Source organism: Mastigoproctus giganteus, chromosome 8 (genome assembly GCF_048544385.1).
Source record: "Mastigoproctus giganteus isolate SK-2022 chromosome 8, ASM4854438v1, whole genome shotgun sequence".
NCBI lineage: Eukaryota > Metazoa > Arthropoda > Arachnida > Uropygi > Thelyphonidae > Mastigoproctus > Mastigoproctus giganteus.
In genome coordinates this window covers 185940461-185967440 of record NC_143582.1, presented here as the reverse complement: position 1 = coordinate 185967440, position 26980 = coordinate 185940461, and the positions used below count along the sequence as shown (strand labels likewise).

Below are 26980 nucleotides of genomic sequence, written 5' to 3'. Positions count from 1 at the left end.
AAGCAGTTGGATAGGTTTTACAAGTACCAGTAAGTTACAGAATGGTAATCTTAACTTAACCCTTTAACTCTTAATTCATGCTAAGTAGTAGCACATAATTGCCTGAAGGCCATAGGTGCAAACTGTTAATGTGTTCCCAGTTAAGGCTCTCATAATCCATTCGTTATATGGAAATTTTATTTTCTACAGAAACCATTTTAAATGTAATTACTAAGGGGGAATAAAAAAATATCGCTAAATAGAAAATTTTGTTTTAAAAAAGTTGGTCAAACAGAGGTCTGATTTGTATATGTCAAAAATTTTGGTGCCCTCCTAAACTGCCACCCATAAGTGATGCTTACCTCGCATACCCACTTGCGGCAGCCCTGCTCTTAAAGTAAGTCAGTGCTTTGTCTCAGTTGAACAAATGAGGGGTGCTTTGGATGGGTTGCACCAGGGCCCCCGATCTAGGGGTGCCAATCGAGGGAGCCATCGGAGTTACAACATAAATAAACAAGGCCCCTAAACCCCTTTTTCATCTCTGAAGAGGGACAGAGTCTACAATAGTATCCTTCTTGAAGCAATTGTAATCTGTTTGTCTAACAGAAAATCCAGATAGAAATCCATTTGAAAGCATATTGTCTGGTTAACAGTTCTGTGGCTGTGTTTTAATACATGTATAAAATTGCATTTGTCAGTGAAATTTAATTTCTAGTGTTCTGTCCACTTTAAAAAAACTTCTGTTTTGGCCAGAAAATTCAGCTTTTCAAAGGTCAAAATTTCACAACTATGTGCCATCACTACTCATTTTAATATGTCTCGATGTGATATAGATTAACTGTCTTCATTTTCATTATTTTAAACAAATCAATACAAACTTTTTATTTTTATTACCAGTTTCTAATGACTTACTATTTGGTTTAATTTAAGGAAAGGTCACACTCACCAACTAGTAATTTAAAGAAAAAGAGAATATCAAATAGCAATAATACTACTTCTGGTACTGGATCACATAAAAGACAAAAAATAGTTGACAAATTTACTTCACTCCTCTCTAACACAACCACCAATACAGGATCTGCTTATTCAGAATCTAGCTTATCTGCAGGATCTGCATTTCTCTCCCCAGTGTCATTATCCCAGCCATACATAAATTCTAGCCCAAGTAAACAGTCAGGATTGCTTGTTCGACCACCATATATTACAAGACCTGTAAGTAACCACTTTTATTCTTCTTAAGGTAGTGATAAATTTTAAATTTACTGCTGTTAAAATTTAAAATTCAGTAAAAAAGATCTGTTCACATGAATAGTTATTCTGTTAATGTATATCATTAACCACTCTGATATCATATTGGTAATGTGTAAAAACAAATGTAATGCTTAATACTGAAACAATATACACCAGAAAAAAAAAAAAAAAAAAAAAAAAAAAATCTGCCCAACCATTAATATTCAGACATCTTCATATCTACAAATAAATCTGTATTTACAAATTTTCACAACATAAAATAACATGTGCTAAAACCATTAGCCTTTATTACAGCCTCTAGTCTCCGTGGAACACTCTCCACTGTAAATGGAAAGTGTTCCATGGAGTCTATCTGCTATTCTTCCTTGAATAGTGACCAGTTCAGTTATTTTTTGGGTGATCTCTCCTCACATATACCAGTGATCCAGTTCATCCCAGAGGTTTTCTATAGGATTGAGGTCAAGGCTCTGGGCTGTCCAGTCCAACTTCTTGACACTCATATCTTCAGACCGGTTCATCACAATGTGAGTATATGAAATGAAGCATTGTCCTGCTGATACGAGTATGAGGCTTCTCCAACATGCTGCCACAACATAAGTAACACATTGTCTGGGATGCCTAGATGTCAGCATTAATAGGTTTGTCCAAAACAATCAATGATCCTAAGCCAAACCATAACAGCCCTAGACCATAAAAATGGCTCTGGCAAACTTCATTGTCAGGATAAATCAGTCTGGTAGATAGCTTTCTCTGGGCATCTGCCACACCCAGGATTGTCAGACTGGTAGGCCATGTATCATGACTCATCACTACAAAGCACACCCTTCCATTAGTCTGTAGTCTAAGAACAGTCGACCTGACATCAATCTAAATGGCATCTTGCATTAGTCAGGTGATTAACTTCTGGATGGTTGCATGACCATGGTAACCCATATCATGCAGCATCCTGTACACTGTACTGGGGCTGACATGGCCCAATTGTCTCACTGAAGGCCTGTGAGTGCTGCAATAATATCAACCTGTGTTCCAAGCAGATAAAGAATTATCTGCTCGGAACACAGGGCTCCCCTGTCAGCTTCTGAGGTTTCCCGGGTCATTTCGCAGCAGTCGGCTTCCATTTGTAGAACATGTCAGCAGTTACCAACCTAGGGACCTTCAGTGCTGTTGAAGTGTCATGAACAGACTGATTGCTTATGTGGCACCTTATTATAATTTTATCCTGAAGTTCTGTTAACTCTTTTGGTGGTAGCAGCATCTTGCATTCACAATCATACTATTGTCTTCTCAAAGGCCTATGAGCATATTTCTAGTTAGGTCTGACATGTGCTTGGGTAGGATGTGACTAACTAACAATGGAGGGGTGTGCAGATATTAATAGTAGAGCAGTATATATAACTAAAAAAGTAAATAAAAATTGCATTGAAGTAAAATATAAATTAAGAAGCAGACTTAAAAAATGTGAAAATGACAGGTTGAGGTTCATTGTACAAGATTGCCAGCTTAGAAGTAATAAAGGAAAGCTGAAAATAAGAAAGGAAGGAGTTTGAAAGCTTAAAGAAGGCATAGGGGGGCAGAACTAAGCTATATATACTGTAAGATAGATTATAGCTACAAAGTACAGTATTGACATAAAATTTGAGAAATTTAGGGTAATATGGCTTTAGATAGAATAGATAATATTTAACATATTGAAAAATTATTAATAGCCAAGGAGAGGAAATAATTACATCAATGCCAAAAAGACAAGAGAATGGATCATCGGGGGACTGCAATTGTGAGGGATCCATCCAGGATGCAGAATTTCATACATTTAGACCAATGAAAATAAAGTTTTACATAGTAATAATACAATGATAGACTATTAAAAAGAGTCCTTGGACGTCAGGATCAGACATGTTAATTAAATATTGCTTCTACTGACTTAAAACAGTTTATCACAATAAACGATGGTACAAAATTATAAATTAAAAATAAATTATAAATATATATAAGAATTAAAATCACTGACTTCATACAATAAAATAAAACAGGATTATATGCAATTAAAATATAAATCAAACAAAACAACCAAATAAAAGTGCTAAAACATACGTGAACTGTATATAAGACAAGAAGCTTTCAAGGCGGGCAAGCCTTGTCTTCAGTTTAATAAGATCAATGACAGTGAACTAAATATATATTACAAACGAACTCTCAAAGTTTTAACATGTGTGCTGTGGTAGTTCATCCTCTTATTCTTTCTGTATTCCTCTCCTTGGCTGTTTAATAATTAGTTTTTCAATATGTTAAATATTGGCTGTTCCAATACCATTAATCCTAAGTTTCTTAACTTTTTGCATCAATACAGATGCTTTGTAGCTATAATCTGTCTTACAGTATATTTTAATATATCTTAGGTTCCCCTTCCCCTTATTTAAGCTTTCAAATTCCTTCCTCTCCTATTTTCAACTGTCCATTAGTACTTCTAGGCCAGCATCCTGTACAGTGAAGACATCAACCTGCCATTTTCACATTTACTGTAATTTCCAGTTCTTGATTTTATATATATAATTTACATTTTAGAGGCACTACCTTCCCCAGTACTGGAAACCTTATTTCTTTAATAATGTTTCATTATAGTTAGAGGGAAAGCTGCTCACTTGTAACTCTGATTTGAATTAGACTTGTTGCATCATCTTTAATGGAATATAGCAGGGGCGGCCAACAGGTCGATCGAGGCTTTAATTTTGGTCAGTCAATGAATTTTAAATATACAGGTGACCCCCACTTAACGCTGATAATTCGTTCCAGAAAAACAGAGCACTAAGTGAATCCGCGCTAAGCGGGCACCACATTCCCAAAAGGTAACGTATGTATTTGTAAGTTGCGGTCAGTGCCATAGGATATTTCCTAATCAATAATAAACGGTAGTGAAAAATGCACAAATGTCGGTCAAAATATTTAATATTCAAATATTTATACATATAAAATATTCTGCATTACATACGTATATAATTATGTGGTAACTACTTACGTATCAAAATTAAACTTAAAATTCCAATTAAAATCATGAATTTAATTGATCTAAATTGATTTTAATTGATTTAATTGGTGAATTTAATCATGAAAAATGTGTCGATTTTGGGTTGGCCTTCTTCTAAATAAACTAAAAGGGGTATTAATTTTAAATCCCCTGCAGCGTTACCACCCAACAAAAAAGTCACCCAATCCTTCGCCGCTTTGAAACCTGGCATATGTTTTTTTTTTTTTCTTCTTTCAATATGAAACTTCTTTTAGACAATTCGTTTCCACAAAAGTCCTGCTTCATCTATGTTATAAACTTGTTGAGAAGTATAACACGCAATACCCCTCTTCAATAATTTTAACAAGTTCTTTTTTGAAAGTTTCGGTTCCTTGATCTGCACTTGCGGCTTCTCCCTAGATTTTAAATCTATTCAACCAGCCCTTACCAGTTTTAAATGGTTCCACATTTTTTTTTTTAAGTGAGTTTTCTTCAGATCATCATATTGGCTAATCTCTCTCCTTTTTTTTTCTTTTTGTAATATTTAACTTAACTGAATTCTGCATTGGATATTACCTTCAATAAAATTAGTTAACGTCTTTCCATTTCAATCCTAATAGTCGGCCTAGCCCTAGTTGTGCTTGCAGTGGAACAATTATAAAAAAATAAAGAATTAATTCTTTATTTTTTTATAATTGTTCTTACAGTTAAACTAAATTAAACAAGTCCTAAATTATGGTACACATCCACTTGTCATTGACCAGAATCGATTCGCTTCAAAACATCTAATTTAATTTTCAAATTCAGTCGTTTTCTTACATTTATAGTCTTCGTACTGCGCCCAGACGTTGCTTTTTCGTTCTTATCAGCCATTATTAACTCTTCGAAAATTCGACTGCATTGGTTGCATTAATTATGATACAATGTTCAAGTAAACTGTCCGTTACACATGATGTCTAATACTGTACTGAGTGATGACTAGACTTCAGATAAATGCATATAACGCAAATATTACAAGCAATATACTTGATCATTTTTTAAAATGTTGATCTCGGAACTACGTAACAAGTCACTGAGCGTTGGAAAATTTCTCAAGTTGGCACGGGAAACGTTTTAATGCTATTTTGTTATTCATTTTCAAGCTATCGATTTCGTTAAATATGCCAAAAATGCAATCTGTAAAAGAGCGTTATAGTGATCTGTGACAGCGTTATAGTCAGATACGGGTTATAATATAAGGACAGCGTTATAACGAATCGGCGTAAAGCGAACCGCATTATAACGGGGGCCTGCTGTATATAAAAAATAGATTAGTCAAAATCTAAATGTTATTATTATGCGCCCCACTGCATATGCTTATTACAAAATCCGTTGAACCATGTGATTATTCTTGTCGCCGTGCAGCTGCTAGGATTGTCTACTGAAAATTCACGCAGTGTTACATTGTTGAGAGCATAGTGTATGTGTCGAATTCTTATTTAGCTTACTTAATATTAATAACTGACCAGTACCTATACGTTAATTTAATACTCTTTGATTTAAAATGAATACTACGAAAAAGAGTAAAATATATCATTTTCATCAAGAGTGGGAACTAGAGTACTTTTTTGTAATGATAAAAGAAAAATGTTGTTGTTTGATTTGCAGTGCTTAGCCTTAGCATTAGTAAACGCACATTATGCAAGAAAGCAAGCTTATATAGCATCAACAAAAAAAAAAAAAAAACCCTTATTTCACCCATCCACTCACTCCAAATGTTTGTCAAGTTCTGCCTTGAATCTATTTAAGCTATCAACTTCTACAATGACAGATGGAAGTTTCTTCCACCAATCAACCACCCGCTGGCTAAAGGCAAACTTCCGCACGTCTATCCTACAACCATCTTTCCTCAATTTGTATTTATGTCCTCTCAGGCGATTATTCTGAGCAAGAGGAAGAATCCCATCCGCATTGAGCATGCTCAAACCATTCAAGGCTTTATACACCCCAATCATCAACTCGCAGGTGCCTGGTCTCCAGACACTGTAATTTACAAAACTTAAGCCTTTCTTCGTAAGAGCAACCCTTAGTTCCATTCACTAATCTTGTTGCCCTTCTCTGTACTCGTTCGAACAGCTCTACATCCATCTTAAAATGAGGCCTCCAGACCTGTATACAGTACTCAAGGTGTGGTCTGACCATTGCCTTATACAAGGAGATAATCACCTCTTTATCCCTGCTAGAAAAATTCCTGTATATTATTGACAAGACACCATGAACTACTCTTTTTTTTTTTTTTTTCTTTTTTTTTTTTCGGTAGTTGTTGGCGCATAGGCTTCTGTGGCCATAATGCACCTCCCAAGGTTTTTGCAGTACTTTGATCCAAGCCCGAGGCAGGGATCGAACCCACGACCTTTGGGTTGCTAGGCAGGCACTTTACCCACCCGGCTAGCCCGGTCGGCATGAACTACTCTTGCAGACCGTCTGCACTGCTCAGAAAACTTCATATCTGCCTGCACAATTACCCCAGGTCCTTTTCATTCTCTACCACTGTCAGTGTGGTACCACAGAGTTGATACGTTACTGTGGAATTACTGCTTCCCGTATCTAGTACTTTGACAAATATAATGTTAAACTTCATTTGCCACCTCTCAGCCCATCTGCTCAACTTTTCTAGATCCTGTTGCAGCAGTGTACTGTCATTAACAACCCTGCCAACCTTCGTATCATTTGCAAACTTGGACATTAAGCCTGTATTACTATCATCAGTATCATTTATAAATACAGAAAACAACAATGGACCCAACACTGAACCCTCAGGAACTCCACTAATAATATTAGTCCATGAAGAGCAGTGTCCATTGATTACCACTCTCTGTCTTCTCCCACTCAACCATCCCTTTATCCATAGCAGCAATTTGCCTCCAATGCCACACTGCTCCAATTTGTGCAGCAGTCTTCCATGTGCAACAGTATCAAAGGCTTTTCTAAGATCCAAATATATGATATCGAAGTTATTCTTTGCATCCAGTTCCTTTGTGACTACATCATAATATCCAATTGAATTAGTCAGACAAGACTTCCCCTTAACAAACATGCTGTGTCTGAGCTATAACTGAAGTCTTGTCTAGATGATCCTGCAGTGCTTCTTTAACCAGTGCCTCTATTAATATGGCCTTAGTTGCTAATGCTCCTAAAAACCAAATAACAACAAATAACAGCCTCTATTAATTTACCTGAAACAGAAGTTAAACCAACAGGTCTGTAATTACCTGTGTCTCCCTTTGCTCTTCCTTTGTGGATTGGGGTCACATTTGCACATCTCCAGTCCATGGGTACCTCCCCTGAGTCCAGGGAAGCTCTCATAATTATGGCTGAGGGTTTGCTTACTTCCTTTGCTGCCTCCTTTAATATAACTGGATAGATTCCATCCACCCCAGGTGCCTTTCTTGTGTTTATCTTTAACAATTTCTCCTCCACTTTACTCTAATTTATTACAAGATTATCTAGCTTACTGCCAGAGTTGAATACACCTCTGGCATTCCCCTCCCTGAATAACTCCTCATGTGTGAATGTTGATGCAAAATATTCATTTAGTTTGTTAGCTACCTGAGCAGGATCATCAACATGAGCAATTGTTCAGAGAAATAGTGGGCCAGTAAAATACAGTGTCTTATAATGGGGGATTTTAATTTCCCAGATATTGACTGGAATTTGTGGGTTGGTCACTCACACACTAGCAAGGCCTTTGTGGATTTATTGGATGATTGTTTTCTACAGCAGCATGTTCAGGAGGCAACTAGAGGGAGTAATAACCTTGATCTGATTATCAGTAGTAATTCTTCATGCATCAAGAATCTGCAGATAAAGGAACCACTAGGTGGCAGTGATCACAGTGTGCTGAAGTGGGATTTACTCAAAGAGGTAACTACCATCAAGAGTAACGGGAAGGGTTTTTGCTTTCTTAAAGGTGACTGGTCTGAGACAGTATTTAAATTCTATACGGTGGAACCAACTGATGATGTTACCAACAGCAAATTCAAAATGGGAAGCATTCAAAGAATTAATCTTGAAAGCTACTAGGCTTTTCATACCAACAAAAAAATATTGTTCAAGATTTAGGCCTAAATGGATGTCAGATGAACTAATTAGACATGTGAATATATACATTCCGTGGCTATACCTAAAAAATTAAATTTAGAAAGGCACTTCACCGCACTCTATGGTAAATACCAATCTGATTTTCCACCTAATAGTGATCTTAGAAAAAATAAAATTACCACTATTTAAGATCGTACCAATATCAACAGATGGAGCTAAAGCAATGACGGGGCATCTTAACGGATTCATCGCATTGTGTCAAAAGGATGATGAATTCCTAGATTTTTTGAGTTACCACTGTATCAGCCATCAACAAACATTAGTCAGCAAAAGATTAACTACTAAAAGTGTTATGGACATAGCTTTCAAAATCGTGAATTCCATCAAAGGCAATCTCTTCAAAGGAGACTTTTCAAAATGCAACTCGATGAAAATGAACCGGATTGAGTTTCTACAGAGATTCCAAAATTTGCTGAATGAAATTTAAAAAGTTGATCAAGGGGTGATGATTATGAGCATCTACAAGATATGGAGTGGTTGTGTGCTCTGGCTTTTTTGGCAGATTTTACCAGTAAATTAAGTGATCTGAATTTGGAATTACAAGGAAAAAATAAAAATATGGGTGACATGATTAGTAGTCTTTCTGCATATAGATATCAATTTTTGGCAATGGCTAAGGATCTCAAAGAAAAAAAAAATTTGATCATTTTGCAAATATGCAAGATCATTTGTAAAAATATCCTGTTTTTGAATTTAATAGTGAGAAATATGTTTCTGAAATTGAGAAAGTTGTGGATGATTTTGAAACCAGATTCAGTGATTTTAAAACAATTGAAGATGTTCGATATATTTAATGTCGACTTAGATATGAAACAAATTGCAGAAAATATCACTTGAAAATTAAATTATTACATTGCAAAATGATATCTTCGTAAAAGCCAGATCATCAAAAAAGGACTTTTGTAAATATGTTTCCTGAGAAAAGTACCCAAATGAAAAAAAATGCAGTGAACTTTTAAATTCCTGTTTTGGTTCCACATATCTTATGTGGATTGGCCTTTTGCATTTGAAACAAAGACGAAGAATCACTCTACTCTTACGGACTTGCATACAGAAGATTCTTTACGATTGGCCTTACCACAGTATATCCCCGATTTTGAAAGCTTGGCAGATGACACGAAGACGAACTTCACATAAATTAAAATTTAAAATAAGAATTCTGAATTGTATTTAATTTTAAAATTTATAAACAACATATTTCAATATGTGTTTATTAACTTTTTTAACCATGTGCAATGAAATTCTTGAGATGGTAAATCGCAGCACATTTTGAAGAAAAAAAGTAGATCACATCACAAATTAAGTTGGCCACCCCTGGAGTATAGCATTATAGATGGCTAACTGTGTTATTAAATAATATAACTGATTTATGGAACATCGTGGTTTCATTTTATAAATCAGTTTTGTAGAATGCTCCATTTTTGTTTTTGTTTTTTTACTTTATCACCTTATAAATTTAAAAATATATAAATTTAGTATATCATTTCAAATATCAGGGTGCTTAAGTGTTGGTTAAAGAAAAAATGGGAAAAAAAAACTTTCTTTTAATATTTTTTTGAAATAGGCAACTCCTCCTCTGAATGTTGAACAGCCTTCAGAAACACTAAAACAGAAAAATGTAACTCCTTCTCCCTTAAAATTTGGCTTTCTTGGGCTTGGAATTATGGGAAGAGGTATTGTAAAAAATCTCCTCAATTCGGATCATCATATTACTGTTTGGAATCGAACTCCATCCAAGGTATGTAAATAGTATTTGAGAAATAACCTCGTATATTAATCTATAAGGACAAATCAAAAAGAGATCTCTGTTTGTTATACAGAAATTAATGAGATACAGGAAAGAAATTGTGTAATTAAAAAGAGATATATGTGGTCTGTTTATCAGTGTAATTGGCATGAACATTCAAAAATTTAACCCAATTCAGTGAGATTTTTCAAAATCCTTTTGTGGGAATGTATCATGACACTGGTAGCGTAATCATTGTACTACTAATGTAACCTCGTTGTTAAGGAAATGTTTTCCTGCAAGATGTTAGTTAAGGTGATCAGATCTAAAGGTGCTTTAGCAGGACTATTCAGAGGATTGCTGTAAAGTATCCCAACCCACCTGCTTGATGCTTTACAGAAATTCAGTTCCTGGTGGATTAATTTCCTAAACCGTATCATAAAAAAATTTGCTAATGTAAATGATATTACAGGTACATGACAATTCTATTTAAGCTTTTCCCAAGCAAGTTTACAGAATGTGTCTGGTCTCCCTGTAGTCAGTTTTCATGGGAGTTGAGGTTCTGTGGAGTTTAATTTCTTCATGAAATTTTGAAGTTTGCTATAACTATTTTCATGCTTCCAGCTTCTGCATTTACTTGAAGCATAAATAAAAGACGGCAGCACATCCTGTAAAAATTAAGACCATTTTTACTTTATAAATGGGCACATTTGAAATGTACTTGACCTTCAAAAAATTAAGATCTGTGTATGTATCCATGAAAGGGTTAATGATGCATTCATTTTCAGCAGTGACTGGAATATTCTTCATCCTACAAAACACCACTTGCAGATATTTTTTCAAAAATTGCTGCTTCACAAAATGTATCTAAAATTTGTTTATTTCTACTTGCTTTTAAGCAAGTAGAAATAAACCGTTTCTTGCTTTTAAGAAATGAATTACTCCTTGCACCTCTTCTTTTATGTTATGTAATTAGTGCAATTAGCCATTCTAATAATCACCTGGAAGGATGTCAAGTCAGATCAGTTTCATATATCATCTGTAATTTATTAATTATTTAAAGTTATTTCTATACCACATATGTTTTTTTTTTTTTTTTAAATTACAACATTGTGAACCTTACTTATTGATTTGTCCTCATGATATAATGCTCAACCTTAAATTTAGTTATTTGTTATCATATATTTGCACACCTGTCAACTTTTCTGGTTTTGCTGGAAGATTTCTGATACTTCACTTCTGCCCCTCCCCCACGGTACACATGAGCATTGTGATACACATTTGTGTTTGCTTATTGCGAATAATCTGTTTCCTATTCTATGAGTATTATTTTCTCCAAATGGTGAAACATATTGCTCAAAAAAAAGTAAATAGTAAAAATAATAATACTTTTTTTTTTTTTTTCTTCTTTGTTTTATAGGAGATAAGTTATTAATTACTTCCATTCAGAATTTCTAATGAAATTGTACTCTGTTTTGAAATGTGTGTGTGACTAGTTAAATTACTAATAATGATATTAAAAAAAAAAAAAGTGTTTTACTCCAGGATAATCACACAAAGTCAGGGGACGTTGTGAGACAGAGACAGAGATAGACAGAGATTCACTTGACCACTTGGTTCCAGTGGCCTTAATTAGCAGTTTAGCATTTATAACTGATTTGTGTACAAAATATGATAGCTTAACATCTTTCCTATGGATGGGGGGGAGGGAGAGAGGAAAAGAAAGTATATATTAATACATTATAAAACTCATAAAATTGTTGGGCTTAATATAGTTAGAGAAGGGCGTTACGTGGTTGTTATCCATTAAGAATTATTAATATGTATAACCACTCTTACATCACGTGGACTTATTAATATATATTTTATTTAAGCATAGCCTAAGCTAATATATACGATTGGGTAACGCTTCAGGTATCTTGCCGATACCCATCATTAGACTGTGTTGCTGATCGCCCTCAGACCTGAAGAGAATGGGCCCCATTCTCTTTTCTCTTTCCTTAAATATTAAATATTAGATGAAGTGTATGGCGGGAGGATATATGTGAAAAGAACAATATTTTTTAATATCAGTTCATTTTTATTTCCATTACTAGTGCCGAGACTTTGTTAAAGCCGGAGCAGTGAAAGGACAGACTCCGGCTGATGTTGTAGCAGCATCGGATATTACATTTTGCTGTGTATCTGACCCCCAAGCTGCAAAAGAAGTATGTATTCATATATTTTCATTTAATTTCTGAAATTTTTAATAAAGAGAAGTATAAATTTTTACAACTTATATATTTTACAAAATTCCTACATGTTAAATAGTTTGATTTGATAGGAACAAGAGAAAGCAACATACAACTCCCTGGCAACCCGAAGGTCGTGGGTTCCAATCCTGCCTTGGGCTTGGATCAGAGTAAAATGGAAAAACTTTGGGAGGTGCATTATGGCCACAGAAGCCGATGTGCCAACAACTAACAAAAAAAAAAAAAAAAATCAAGATACAAAAACATGTAATGTATATATACTCTACTCTAGCAAAATTAATTGACTAAACCTCTAACTGGAGGAAAGTGCATTAGACTTGGAATTATGCAAAGCTGTTGCACTGTAAAGGTGATCAGGTAGTTTACACTTGTCTGTATCAGAATGAGTTGTAGAAAAGAATTATACTTTCAGAGGATTGTGATAGTTTGCCATTTTATTGGGCATATTTCATTGTGTGCTATGAAGATGGAAGACAAAAAAGTGATCCTGCAGTGAAGGACCTTGCATAAACTGGCAATTTCATCACACTAGATGCCTTCTTTGGAAATGCATTGACCCACTGGTTTTGGCATGCAAGGAAAACTGGACTATGGGTTCAGGGAAAGTAGTATTGTGGGAGGTTAGGTCCTAGCATATGCTCCTCCGGTCAGAAAGTGTTTTCCCAGTTGTCTCAACTCTGAAGTTGTTTGCATGTGGGAAAAGGGGAGGATGCTTTGCATGGTTTTGAGTCTGTATACTGGCCACAGTGCACAGAACTATGAATGTAGTATTCTACAAGGGGTGATCATTTAATTTGCAAAACTGGTGCAAGATCTTATCTTAATCATCATCAGAACCTTCTGTGGATTTCTCTTTCTTGAAATACTCTCCCTAACTTTACACACTTTTGCCACCATTGTACCCATGCATTAAATGCTCTTACAAGCCATTTTTCAAAAGACTGCTAAGTGCTTCCATTGTGGATCTGTGAGCATCATTGTCGGATGCGTAACGCTTGCCTTTCAGAGCTTTCTTCAGACATGGAATCGGGAAGAACTCACACAGGGCTAATAAGTCTGGTGAATAAGGGGGATGTGGCAGAACCTCGGCACCTATGGCAGTGATCACTGGCTGCACAAAATTAGCTGTATTGGCGTGGCACAGTGCTAGATGGAAAAACCACTTCACAGCAGAAAGTTCTTGACCTTTCTCATGAAAGGCAAAGCAAATTTTGATGCTGAGAACCTTTGAGTATGCTTCCTTATTCTTAGTTGTTCCACGAGGTACAAAACGTGTAACATAAATGCCATTTATGTCAAAAAACACAAAAAAACATTTGTTTTGTCAGCCAAATGAGAAGCTTGAAATTTCTTATGTCTTGGTGAATCAGAATGCTTCCACTCACTCGACTGTTGTTTTGCTTCTGGATCACAGTGAAAAATCCAAGTTTCGTAACATCACTATTTAATAAGTTTTGACCCTGTGTTTCAAAATGATCAAACATTTCTTTACACGTCTACTCTTTTCTGTTTTTGTCCTGGAGTCAAATTGTGTGGAATCCAGCAAAGATTCGCAACATTTTCAGGTGGTTATTCACAATATTGTGAGCACTACCATGTGAAATGGACATTCTAGCAGCTAATTCACAAAGTGTAATTTGCCTGTCTTCATCCACGATTTCCTGCGCTTTTGCTTCGGAGTTGTTGAGGAGGAAGGCTGGTCAGGTCTTGTGGTCATCTGCAGGAGACTCACAGCTTTCACTGAATCGTTTGTGCCATTTAAATATGGCCATCCTACCAACACACTCAGTACCATATGCTTCATTTATCTCTTTAACTGTTTCTGATGCATTTAAGCCCTGTCTGACACAATAATGAATCACGTATCGCTCTTCAACCGGTGCTTGATATGATACTTGCTTCAAAACGATCTTCAGTGACACACAACTAAACAAACTCTCTTCGTGCAACACTAGCTCAACAAGTACTGCCACACACACACACACACACACACACACACACACACACACACACACACACACACACACACACAGTCTGCTCAGTAGTGATCAGGGAGAGCACCTCTAGCGGCAGTTATGGAAAGTTCACATGGTAAACATAAAATCTTGCACCAGTCCGTGAATTCAATGATAACCCCCTCATACTTTCATAGAACTGTTGCTGCTGCTTCAATATAATGCCCCATATGACAGCACAACTTGTGGGCTCATGGTTTGCAGACAATAGCATTGGGATAATGTTGTCACAATCGTTACAGGGCCCAAAACTAAGTCTAATAGTGAGGCCAGTGTTAGAATGAAAGATTCTGGCATGCTTAAGAATTCCCTATATACTGCTTGAACTCACTGCTGCTTTGAAAGTAGGATGGGGTGCAATACCATAGATTGGTGGAAAGCCTTCCACAATCCAGTGCCACTACATATTAATTTTCTTAGTAAAAACATGCTATGTTCTAAACCAGTGGTGTCCAACCTTTTCCAGTACAAGGGCCATGTTGAAAGTTTGATCTGTTTCGTGGGCCACACTGAGTGATTCGAGAAAAATTAGTGTGTTACATTTTCCATATTCTGTTACATGTACAAGAAAGTTTCTGTTTTCATGGTACCGTTTTTTTATTTTTGGGCTATATATAAAAATGGAAATTCCCAACACTTTTTTATGTGCAACAATCTGTCAGTGATTTGTTTTTTTAGATTTTATTAAAATTAAAAAATATGACTGATTTTTGTTTTTTAAATACTTTACTTTTTTTTCTTTTTTTTAATACCTTACTTTTGCTTTTAAATGTTCTCTTGAGAAAATTTACAGCCTGAAAAGGATCGTTGCTTTTCAATATTAAGGTGAGTAAATAAATATAATGATACCCCTAAAATGGAAAATATTCAAAAATTTATTACGTAGAATACACAGGTGCCTCCATAGCCAGGTGAGAAGGAGCAGCAGTGCGTAGCACACGCTTCTTGATTAGACCGGGGTTCGAGCCCGTCACCACCAAATACGGAGGATGCAGAAAGGTCAGGGAATGACCACCGCACCAGAGCAATATGGCCTTAGTTGCTAATGCTCCTAAAAACCAAATAACAAACAAACGTAGAATACACAACGTTTACTGAACAAAACTTAACATTTAATGAGATGATTGAGGCTAAATGTTCTTAAATAATTGTTCAAAATTTGTTTGAAAATTTGTGATGCCAATTCTCAATACAGAATGAAGATGCTCATCTGTTATTGTTTCTTTTTAAATATTTATTTGATTTCATGCATGAAACAATTTGTTTGCAAACATACGTCGATCCAAACAAAGTAGCCATTTTCATGGCATTTTCTTTTATTAGTGGAAACCTTCAGATGGAAGAGCCTTGTAGAATTCAAGTAGTTTATTTTTGCAGTCCATCTACTTATTTTTGAACCATGTTTTGGCTTGAAGATCAATAAGTTCAAATTGCAAGCTGGGATTACAGTTTTGTCATAGAAGTAAATGGATTCTCAAACAAGCTTATGTCGTGGGACCTCATATCAGCAAATCGACTTTGAAACTTGTCAAAAACTAATTGTAATAACGAGAGGCAACGATTCTTTGGAAATATGTGTTTTTCTGTTAGCTCGATACAACGTTCAAAGTGAACTAAATTGCCTTGCTCAATTCGAGATTTAAATAATAACAAGTATTCTGAAACGATTTGATGTCATGATTCAAATCAGAGACCAAATTTCCTTTCTCTTGTAGTCTAAATTAAGAGCATTTAAAGGACTAGAATTGTCTGTAAGAATTGCAAGATCAACAGCCACTCCATATTTGATAGTTTTTTTTTTTATTGGTTTTCCTTTTTCTGTTACAAAAATATCAATTTCATGATGCAGTTTAAAGAAACAATATGGCACTTTGCCACGACTAAGCCATCTCACTGCACTGTGTAAAATTACATCTTCGTATTCAGCTTCAATTTCTAACTGCTGAAACATTCGATGATTAAGGCCATGTAATCCTCTAAAATTTACAGTTGAAATAACCACATTCATAACGTGATGGAGATCCAATACATTCCCACACAGAACTTCTTGATGCACAATGAATGTAGATCAGCTAGATCTTCAACTTGTACAGAATTATCATTAATTCCACGTATGAAGATAAGCAGTTGGGCTCTGTCCTTTACATCAGTATTGTCACCCAGTGATACACTAAAATATTTCATTTGTTTTATGCTTTCCAAAAGTTGTTGGAACAAATTCTTTCCAATATCTTCTACTTTTCGCATAATTGTTTGTCAAGACAAACTAATATCTTGTATCATTGCTCGTTTCTCCGGACAAATTTCTTCCATAGATTTTTAAAATGTTTAACAAATTCACCATCACTGAACGGTTTACTTTCAAAAGCGATCAAATGTGCAACTTGATAACTGGCACTCACAGCAGATAAATTTCTTGACCAATACGTTTTCCGTGTGTTTATAATTGTTTGTCAAGACAAACTACAGTATATTCTTTAAAAAGTGATATAGTATCCTTAAACAACAACCTTAATGCTTTTTCGTCGTACTCAATGAAGAAATAGTCTTTGGTCCGCCTTTGATTAAAAACACGACAATCGAAATCTACGTTCCTCTTTCGGAACAAATTCAATACAAATTAATAATGATTCAATCAAATGAACAAGTTATATCAAAATAGTAGTATTTAGCATACATATGTGACTGCACTGGACTACATGTACACATTTGATACAGTCGAGCTCGACACTTGCATGCCTGTACACACAGTGGCGCGACTCTAAAATGCTGTTTTTAGAGAAAATGTCACTTTCCGGGCGGGCCGTATAAAAATTATTCGCAGGCTGTAGGTTGGACACCACTGTTCTAAACTACATGTATCCCATTAATTTTGATATGATAATATGATAGAAAGAATATTTGGAAAAATGGGAGCACACATTAATATAGTTTTCATTTTTTCAGTGGATCCAGTTGAAAACTTGAGCACCTTGCTTTAATTTACTGTACTTGACATTGAAATGCTTTTGTTTCTTATGGCATTTCAAGATATTTAGAATTAGGAGCATGTCTTTAATTTTAGAAAGCAATATAGAATAATGGTAGTGTATTCCATCTAAAAAAACTTAGGCAGCATGGTTGTAAGCTTCCAAAACAAGATTGTTTCGCACTTCAGAATCATATGAAACTAAGAGCCACTATGGCTCAATATATTATAAGTATTTATTAATACTTAAAAATGCAAAAGAATTTACCTCGGTACTTCTTCGTTGGATGACTTCTACACTCTACTCTCCACGAAAGACCGATTTAAAATGCATAAAAAAAAATTCTTTAAAATAACTTAATGTATTCATCACTCTTATTACGTGAATGATCAGATGCACTGGGAGCGCAGTCAAAAGCACCAACCCGACCCCAGACCCGTCAAACCCACGAAACCTCCAGTGACTAAAGACATTATGTCAATTAAAGTGTATCCAGAAAAATGTATCACACTTTATCAGCCCATAACTCAGTAACCTTTTTTTATTTTTCAGTTGCAAGTTGGTGGTAATAATTCCCACACAGAACTTACATTTGAACAGTGGAAATTTGTGTTGAAGTGGTATTGGAAGTCGGAAAATATCAACGAAGTCTAGAGACAGTTTAGGAGCGAGTACCACACTGTACCACCAACGCGTCTTACAATTTTGTGTATTCGTGATAAGTTTGAAGCGGATGGCACTGCAAAATGTATACAGGCAACAATCAGGAAGCCTCACACATCCACGAGCCCCATGAGAGCACAAGAAGTGCTGGAACTTTTCCGACAAATACCAAGGAAATCTGTCCAGTAAGCTGCTCGTGAAACGGCAATCCCCAAATCCAGTGTGCATAACATTTTAAAGTGGGCAAAATGGAAAAGCTATATTCATGAGCTATTTGAGGATGATTATGATGATGACGACTTTTATTTTCAACACTATGGGGCACTTCCCCATTTTCATCACAATGTTAGGGCTTATCTGGATGAAAATTTCCTAGACAGGACAAAGAGGGTGTTGAGTTCCCTCCACATTCTTCAGATCTAACACCAGTAGATTTTTATCTATGGGGATACCTCAAAGATAAAGTTTATCCACAAAACCAACAACAATCACTGAATTATGGCAAGCTATTGAAGCAGAATGTGCAGCAATATCAAGAGATATCTTAGGTGATGTATGCACTTCAGTTTCTTAACGATGTCAACATTGCCTGGATGAGAATGGAAGACAATATGAACACTTCCGTTAATGCTTATTTTTTCCTTCATTATAAAATTGAATTTATGAAAATAAACGTAGAAGTAATTAACAATCAAAGTGTGTATACATTTTTTCTGTACATCCTGTATAATATAAAAATATACCGTGAAATAAAAATTACTAAAATCAAGAACACAACTACGAAAATAATTTATGAAACTTTCCTTCCTTAAGGGGACCAAGCTTTTCGGCATCCCTCTTGTTCACAGGTCAGAATACTAATGTGTGGTATGCGTTGGTTTCGCTATTATTCTGAATTCTGTATCCCTGAGAAGAATAAAGTGTTTTTTACTAATTCTGTTAGTATATTCAGTGTTATCCAGATTGTCTTTAGCCTATAGTCTTATACTACCACTAGTGGTAAGAGGATATTCCCTGTTTAAAAATCTGCTTGTTAATTCCTCAATTTCTATATGTAACTCTGTCTGTAAGGTGGTGTATTTATATGCGTTAATAAACTGATTAAATATAATCGAGAAAGAATATTCCAGATCTGATGATCACCCATGACCAAATGATATCATAAAGTTGATAGTACAGGAACCATTAATAGAGATTGATCACAAAGTTCTAAGTTGAACAGAAGAGAGGGGGGTGGGTAGTTGCTAAAGGCGAAGGCATGGGTTTTAATTTCAGGAAAGGAGATTATGACAGCATAAGGTTTTACATCTATTAGTTGGAGAGAGATCTCACAGGCGAATACATATACATGCATGAATATATTTATGTCATTCCAAATTAGGTTGTACCATTGTTTTTTTTATTTTAAATTTTAAATTTAGAAACTTTTGCTTCTCTCCCTTCATCAAGTAGTATTATAAGAAACAAAATCTCATGGGGCCTTCCTTGTCTTTCGCTGGGCATCTGGCATGTTGTTAACATTGAAGGCCAATGTGAATAACGTGCAAGCTTTTTAACATCAATAAATATGATCTTTTGGGTTTAACTGATATTCAAATAGTAGACCGTGCAACATCTGATCACCAAGACAGCAAGGACCAGGCATCAAATCCAGAGTTCTGGAGGAGATACGATATTGCAAAGTCAGACATTACTTCGTGTGGGAGGGAGGTTGCTCAAGTCACATTGAATATTGTGTGTATAGAATAACATATGACTGGAGTGCGTTTACTTTGTTCAAGAACCTAACAGTGTTTGCAAAATTGGCTTCAAGAAAGATAATGAATCTTGCAAAGCTGATTTCAGTTGACAAACAATGTTTTAAAACAATAATTTTACACAACTAATATTTTTTATTGCTTCCCTGTTTTAATATTGATTTCCTTAAGTTTTATTTTTGATGATTAGTTAAAAAGCATACATTTAACTTGTTCAATTCAAAAATTTGACCATGGAAATGTATTCCCTCTTTATAATATATAAATATGTGCATGTGAAAAGCATGTCCAGTTTACATTGTTTCAGTATATGTTGCCATTCAGAGAAACACATCCATGCTGTAATTTGGAGACTACTGATAAGAAAATATAGCATGAGGAGAATGCCATGATGGATAAGTAACAAGCTAACCAGTTTAATGAAACAGAAAGAGATGGCATGAGAAAGTTACAGAACAAAGAAAAGTGCTGAAGCACGTAACAGCTACCAGTTGATCTGTAATAGCATCATAGAAAGTCTTAGCTTGACTAGGGTTTCTTCTCGAGAAAAAATCATCTTTAAAATTCCTGATTCCCCGGAAAAGCAAAAACGTTTCCCTAGAAATTGAAATTTTTTGATATTTGTTTTTATAATATACAAACTACTATGCAGTTCATTTTAAAATGCTTAATTATTATTTAAATATAGTTGCAAATAACCATTTCATTTTCATTATCTAATTTTGCGATCTATATTATTGTCCAATCAGAAAAATACCACGCTTTCGCCACGAAAACAGCGTTAGTTCCAGGATAAAATAATTATTTATTCTCTAAGTTCATCATAATTCCAGTTCCTTTTATGTGGGTCAGTGCATGGATTTTTTTTACTATGGCAAATAAAAATGAAATTATATATGTGTAATCTGTGAAATTGATAATGTAATGAATTTTCAAAGAAAAGTGCACTTCAATAGAAGAGTCTGAAACGGAAAATAATACAAATAAAGAAATGGAAAATTCAGAACCCGGGGAATTAGAAGGGGATCTAAAAACAGAGTTAGTGAGGGATATATCAATTTCAACAGCAAAACCAGAGCCAATCCAATCAAATAAAGTATTTTCATCATTAAGAAGCAAGATGAATTTATATAAGACACTGACACCGAATCTAAAAATTTTATGAGATGCACCGCTAACAATGAGACCTACTTCAACCCAAAATGAAAGAAATTTTTCTACTTCAAACTTATTTGTAACTAAGCAAAGATCCAGGATTTCACCAAGCAATTAATGCACTGTTTTTTTAAATTTCATTTTAACAATAATTGTAAATGCCCAATGCTGATATTAGTTTTCCTTATTATTTGTTTTGTTTCAGTATTTGTGTTTACTTAGGTTTCTTTTATACTGATCTCAAACTTAGCATTTCAAATAAATTTATAGAATGTTGCCTATCTGTACGCTATACCAGTATAATAAAATTTTCTGTTTTCATTCATCAAACTTTGATTTGTATTTTTTAATATCTAATTCTCATTAAATTTTAGTTTTTTACATATATACCACAATGTACAGTTCATTATTATAGTGTTTTAATGATGATAAATTGAATAGGTACGTTGAATTGATATTTACAGATGAAAGGACCTTCTGGCCCTAAACTCATGTGCAAGATTGTCCTAATCTTGCATATGACTTTAATTTAAAAATTCATAGTGCACGGGTTCTCCCCCGTCTGCCCCATTTCCAATATTTCTCATTCATTTTTTTCTCTCGCTAGTCACCAATATTTTTTTTTTTTTTTTTTTTAGTACAGTTTAGTAACAGAGGTAAGTTTTTGATCATATGTATGCCTCAGCTTTGAAAGCAAACAGCATCAAAGCATATGTTTTCTTGTTGAATAACCCTTAGAATATTTATAATTGGGTACATATGAAGATTTTTCATTCACATTTTACAGAAAATTTCAACTGTTCTCATTGCAGATGTAAAATTAAGTTCTCATCTGCAATAGTTATTTTTTAAGAAATTGTTTTTTGTGAAATCATCCCCTTCCCCCTTTTTTTTTTTATAAAATTAATCTGGCACACTTTTAATGGGATACCTTGTGAATGATGTGCCATCAAATAAACAACCCAAAAAAAAAACAGCTAATCATAGTTATTTACAAAGTGTCCTGTGTGTCCTGTCTCTGTAGGAACCTGAGAGAAAAAGATTAAAATTTGAACAAATACTGGTCAGATGGCATCACATAACAAAAGCTATAGGACTGCCTCTGGCGAACTGCCAAAATACAAGTAACTTGACTGCTTTTCATGCATAGCTTTTTAATAGCTTATTGTAATTAGCTTCCAAATAATTGTAGAAGTTATGAAATAATGGCTTCTTTCAAAACTGCTAGGACCATCCAGAAATAACAGTATCAGTAATTTCTGACTGCATTTTTCTGCATAGTAACAACAGGTAAGAGATGAAATTATAACCGGCAGTTCATAGTTTTACTTGAAGGTACACAGACCCTCAATTGGCTGGGACCATTCTTTCTTTGGTCTCAAAAGCTTTGGAATATCCTAGGGTGGCGTTTCTCACACTGTGGTCTTGTAGACCACTGAGGTACATAGAGAAGATTCAGGAGTTCCATGGAATAATATCAGAAATTGTTTTAAAAACCGAAAAAAATTTAGAGTACAGAATGAATATTAGAAAGAATATTGTTAAGCATGGAGAGTCTGCAAAAACATTTTCAGGCTAAAATGGTGTCCTTGCTTGAGAACTACTACTCTAGGGAATTGGTTCAATCTGCTTGTGCTTGTGGCTGTAGGAGGTTTAAGTGGCTTGGGTAAATTGGCAAGTGAGAATTGGAATTGCTTGAAATTCCCATTTTGTATCTTAGATATGAAAGAAAAATATTAAGGAACTGAGGAGATACGTTTAAACATGCTGAATGAGGTTACTGCCTTATTCAACTCCTGAGAGTACAGTTGTCATCACACAATAAAGAAAATGTTAGTTAATATGAAAGGTGTTGTGGCATTATATTTCAGTGCTGACATTATTTTAATGTCAGCACTGGAGACAGGACATTTTTGCATTCATTTTCTGTCTTTCTTGTTAAGGAGAACAAGTATGTCAACTTAAATCGCTAATATTTTACACAAATAGCGTTGCGAAATGGTGAATCTCTTTATTTGTTTAAAACTTGGAAAGCTGTTTCCATAAATCTATGGGATGTGTTTACTCACTTAAACTTGATATGCTATTCACAGTTGGTATAGGTTTTAAAATAGAGGTCACGCATTTGATGAGATACCAGTAAGTCTTGGGATAATGTTGTACAGCTGTTTCAAGATTAAAAAAAATAGCAAATCATTATTTTTGACATTGCTGTTTGTGTAAAAGAATATTAATGTAGAGCCAGAGTCCATGCCTTGAGGGGTGAAGCCTTGACCGTCTATCACCAGAGGGCTAAAGTATTCCCAAGACACAAATTGATTTCAGAAATGTGTACAATTTTCAAAGTACTTAATGTGGTTTTTACCACAGGTGAATTGATGATCATGAAACCATTAATTTTGATAGAAGACAGAAATATTCTTAAGATAATTCACAAGAGAATACAAAATGTTTATCGCTGGTATGTTCTTTAATAGTTGTAAAAAGTTAAGGAATTCATATATGGAAAAAAGAATTCATTGAGAATTTCTTTCCCCAATATGGACATGTCTGCACTAGTATCTGATTGCCAGATACCCAAGGGCCTGGTGTTCTGTAATTTATGAAAACTTGGCATAAATAAGGCTGTTTACTTTGGATGAGGAGAACTAACAGGTGGATTCTTCCGAGAGTATCCCATTTCCCAGTTTTTCATAGATCTTGATGAACTTTGTGTGCTGACATGTAAATTATGCAACTACATGAATTGATTGCCAGCTTACAACTTTGGCAGATTTATCATTGCTAAAATATTGAAACAAAAGCAGAAAATTTGTGTATTTAGATTAAAGTGGAATTTTTAAAAAATCAGTTAAATATTTACTCAGTTCTATGTTGTTCGTATTCAGGTAAATGACTTATGATTCTATTTTTGACTTTGTTTACATATAGAACAGGCCCGGGCAAACTATGGCCTGCAGGCCGCATGCGGCCCGCGGGCTTTAATTGTATTTTCGAAAAAAAAAGTTTGCTTATTTTATGCCTTTTGCGACGCCTTTTCGAAAAACAAATTTGTATATGTAATATATAGAATTTGTCAACTTGTAAATTGTTTTTTTCTCTGTATTGTTCAAATTGAGATAGAATTTGAAATTGTGCGCGAACCAGAGTGAGCCGACAGGTGCTTTTATAGCTGTATAATTTGCAATTATAAACTAACCATGTGAAACTACGGTAACAGGCAACTGGTGATGACAACAGCGGCTTTGCTGCGGTGGCGGAGTAATAGGATAGGACTGCTGGCCGGCCGCAGTTCCAATCTGTTTTCTCTGACGGTCATTCTGCAGTTAGTTTTTTTTTTTTTTTTTTGGCGTTATCTTCGGTTATCATCTTGGTGCCAGTAGTGATAAAAAATAATATTTACGCCCTTTTAAAAATGAATAAAAAACGAAAAATTCAACAAGAGCATTGTGTCTTCAATGAAGAGTGAAACACAAAATATTTTTTTGCTAACATAAATAACAAGACTATTTGTCTCATCTGCTGGGAGAGTGTCTCAGTGCTGAAAGAGTACAATATTAAAAGACATTTCACTACTAAACATTCTGAATATGGTGCCGATTTAACTCCGGAAGCGAGAAAAAAAACAGCTGATGGATTGATTCAAAATTTATCTGGACAACAAAATGTGTTTACGCGGGTAACTAAGGAACAAGAAGCTACTGTAGAGGCAAGTTTTGTTATTTCTCATATAATTGCAAAAAGCAACAAGCCTTTTTCTGATGGAGACTATATTAAAGAATGTATGACTGAAGCTTGTGGAATTATATGTCCTGACATTAAACACAAATTTGAGAATATGTTTATCTCGGCGAACCGTAGTAAGAAGAATTGAATGTGTCGATACAAATTTGAATGAGCAATTATTATCAGTATTAGAATCCATAATATGGTACTCGATAGCTCTCAACGAAAGTAACGACCAAAAGAATACTGCGCAGTTATTAATTTTCATACGTGGATGTACCTCTAATTTTGAAATTATTGAAGAGCTTCTTTCAGTGGAATCTCTTAAAGACCAAACAACGGGAGCTGATATATTTGAAAAAGTTCAAAAATGCTTAACAAGATATAATTTACAATGGAACAAAATGGTAAGCGTAACAACTGATGGAGCACCAAGTTTGACAGGTAAAAATGTTGGAGCGTTAAAGAAAATTCAGGGTAAAATTTGTGAAAATTATCCTGATTATAATTTAATTACAATTCATTGTATTATACATCAACAAGTATTATGTAAAAATGTGTTAAAAAGTTGAACATGTCACATCGTGTATTATTAAACTAGTAAATTTAATACGATTGAGGGGCCTGAAACACAGACAATTCGTTAATTTTCTCGGATTCAATATCATAGCCAGATATTGAATCCGAGTACACAGATATTCCTTATCATAGCCAAATTCAATGGCTTAGCTTAGGAAAAGTTCTTCGGCGAGTATGGGATCTTAAAGATGACATTGTTCTATTTTTAAAACTGAAAAATATTACGGACTTTCCCAAATTAACTGATAACTGGATTTGTGATTTTGCGTTTACCCTGGACATTGTGACATACTTAAATACTTCAACACCGTGTTACAAGGGAAAAATTTATACACCCATGATATGGTAAAAAGTTTGAATGGATTTCAATTAAAACTCCAGTTGTTCCTTCAACATTTATTAATTAACAAGGTAGACCACTTACCAACCATGAAGTTGCTGAAGATTCCAGAAAATAAATTTGAAAAATATTGTGAAATTATCAACGTTTTGAATGATGACTTTTCACAAAGATTTGGCAACTTCCGAAAAATTGAGACAAGTTTGGCAATAGTGCGCGCCTCATTTTCAATATAAATTGATAGTGCACAGAGTGAACTACAGCTTCAGATTATAGATCTGCAGTGTGATACCGATTTAAGGGCATTGCACCGTCGTGAGGAAATCTGTAAATTTTACAATACTCTTAATTCGGACAAATTCAACGAACTTAAAGATTTTGCCCGAAAAATGTTGGTTATTTTTGGATCAACCTACATATGTGAACAAAAATTTTCCTTCACGAATCTAAATAAAAATTCTTTCCGATCAAGCATCACCAATGAACATTTACAAGCAGTTTTAAAAATCTCAACTACAAAATTAACACCCGAAATTAAAAAAATGGTAAAAGATGTAAAACAATTCCATTCATCTTATTAAATTCTTGGTTGTTAGAGAATAATTTTTTATGTAAAAGATGTAAAACAGTTCCATTCATCTCATTAAATTCTTGGTTAGAGAATAATTTTTTTTATGTTATATTTCTTCTTCATGATAACAAATAATATATATCTAAAAATAGTATTTTACGTGCGGCCTGCTTTCTTTTTGAATTCCTAATATGGCCCTTCAGTCAAAAAGTTTGCCCAGGCCTGATGTAGAAGATCTGTAAGTTGTTTCTTAATGAACCAGTGCATACCTCCAAAACAAATTCAATCTTATAGAATAATCTAAATATTTAAAAGTCATCTTATATTAGTGTAATGCTTGCTGTCATTGATGTTGATTCATTTAATCAGTGGTGCAAGACTAAAGGTGATCTCATGTTTATTAGTGACTAGGCTGCTTCTGTTACGGATCCTGATACCTCTTAAGAAATCATGCATGAACTTTAACTTGTCTCCCCCTTCCCCCACTAAAATTATAAAATTGCCCAGTTTTTATTTGGTTACATTGCTAATTACATTTGAGACTGGCAACATTTGGCATAATTAAGAATTATTAGTTTGAAATACATTTTAAAAAGATCTGATATTGGCTATAATTTTCTATGGTAAAATAAAGTTATAATATTACAGATGGTGTTTGGTAATTGTGGGGTCTTACAAGAAATACGATCCGGTAAGGGGTATATTGAAATGACATCAATTGATCCAGAAACATCACAAAATATTGCAGAGGTAAGTACCAATATATTTCAGAAAATAAGTGAAACTTATTGTAAATTCATTTTCATTAGAATAAAATATGAATTAAAGGGCAGTTTGAAAATTGCCACATTAAGTT

General features: G+C 34.5%; 1 protein-coding gene across 1 annotated transcript in view; it reads left to right on the top strand.

Moving 5' to 3' along the window:
* Ndf (Nucleosome-destabilizing factor) overlaps nucleotides 1-26980 on the top strand; it is a 259722-nt gene that overhangs the window by 180044 nt on the left and 52698 nt on the right. The window contains exons 6-9 of the mRNA XM_090379090.1: nucleotides 910-1191; nucleotides 9936-10109; nucleotides 12194-12304; nucleotides 26773-26874. Of these exons, the coding sequence (XP_090235216.1) occupies nucleotides 910-1191; nucleotides 9936-10109; nucleotides 12194-12304; nucleotides 26773-26874 (669 nt within the window). The remainder of the gene's footprint in view (nucleotides 1-909; nucleotides 1192-9935; nucleotides 10110-12193; nucleotides 12305-26772; nucleotides 26875-26980) is intronic.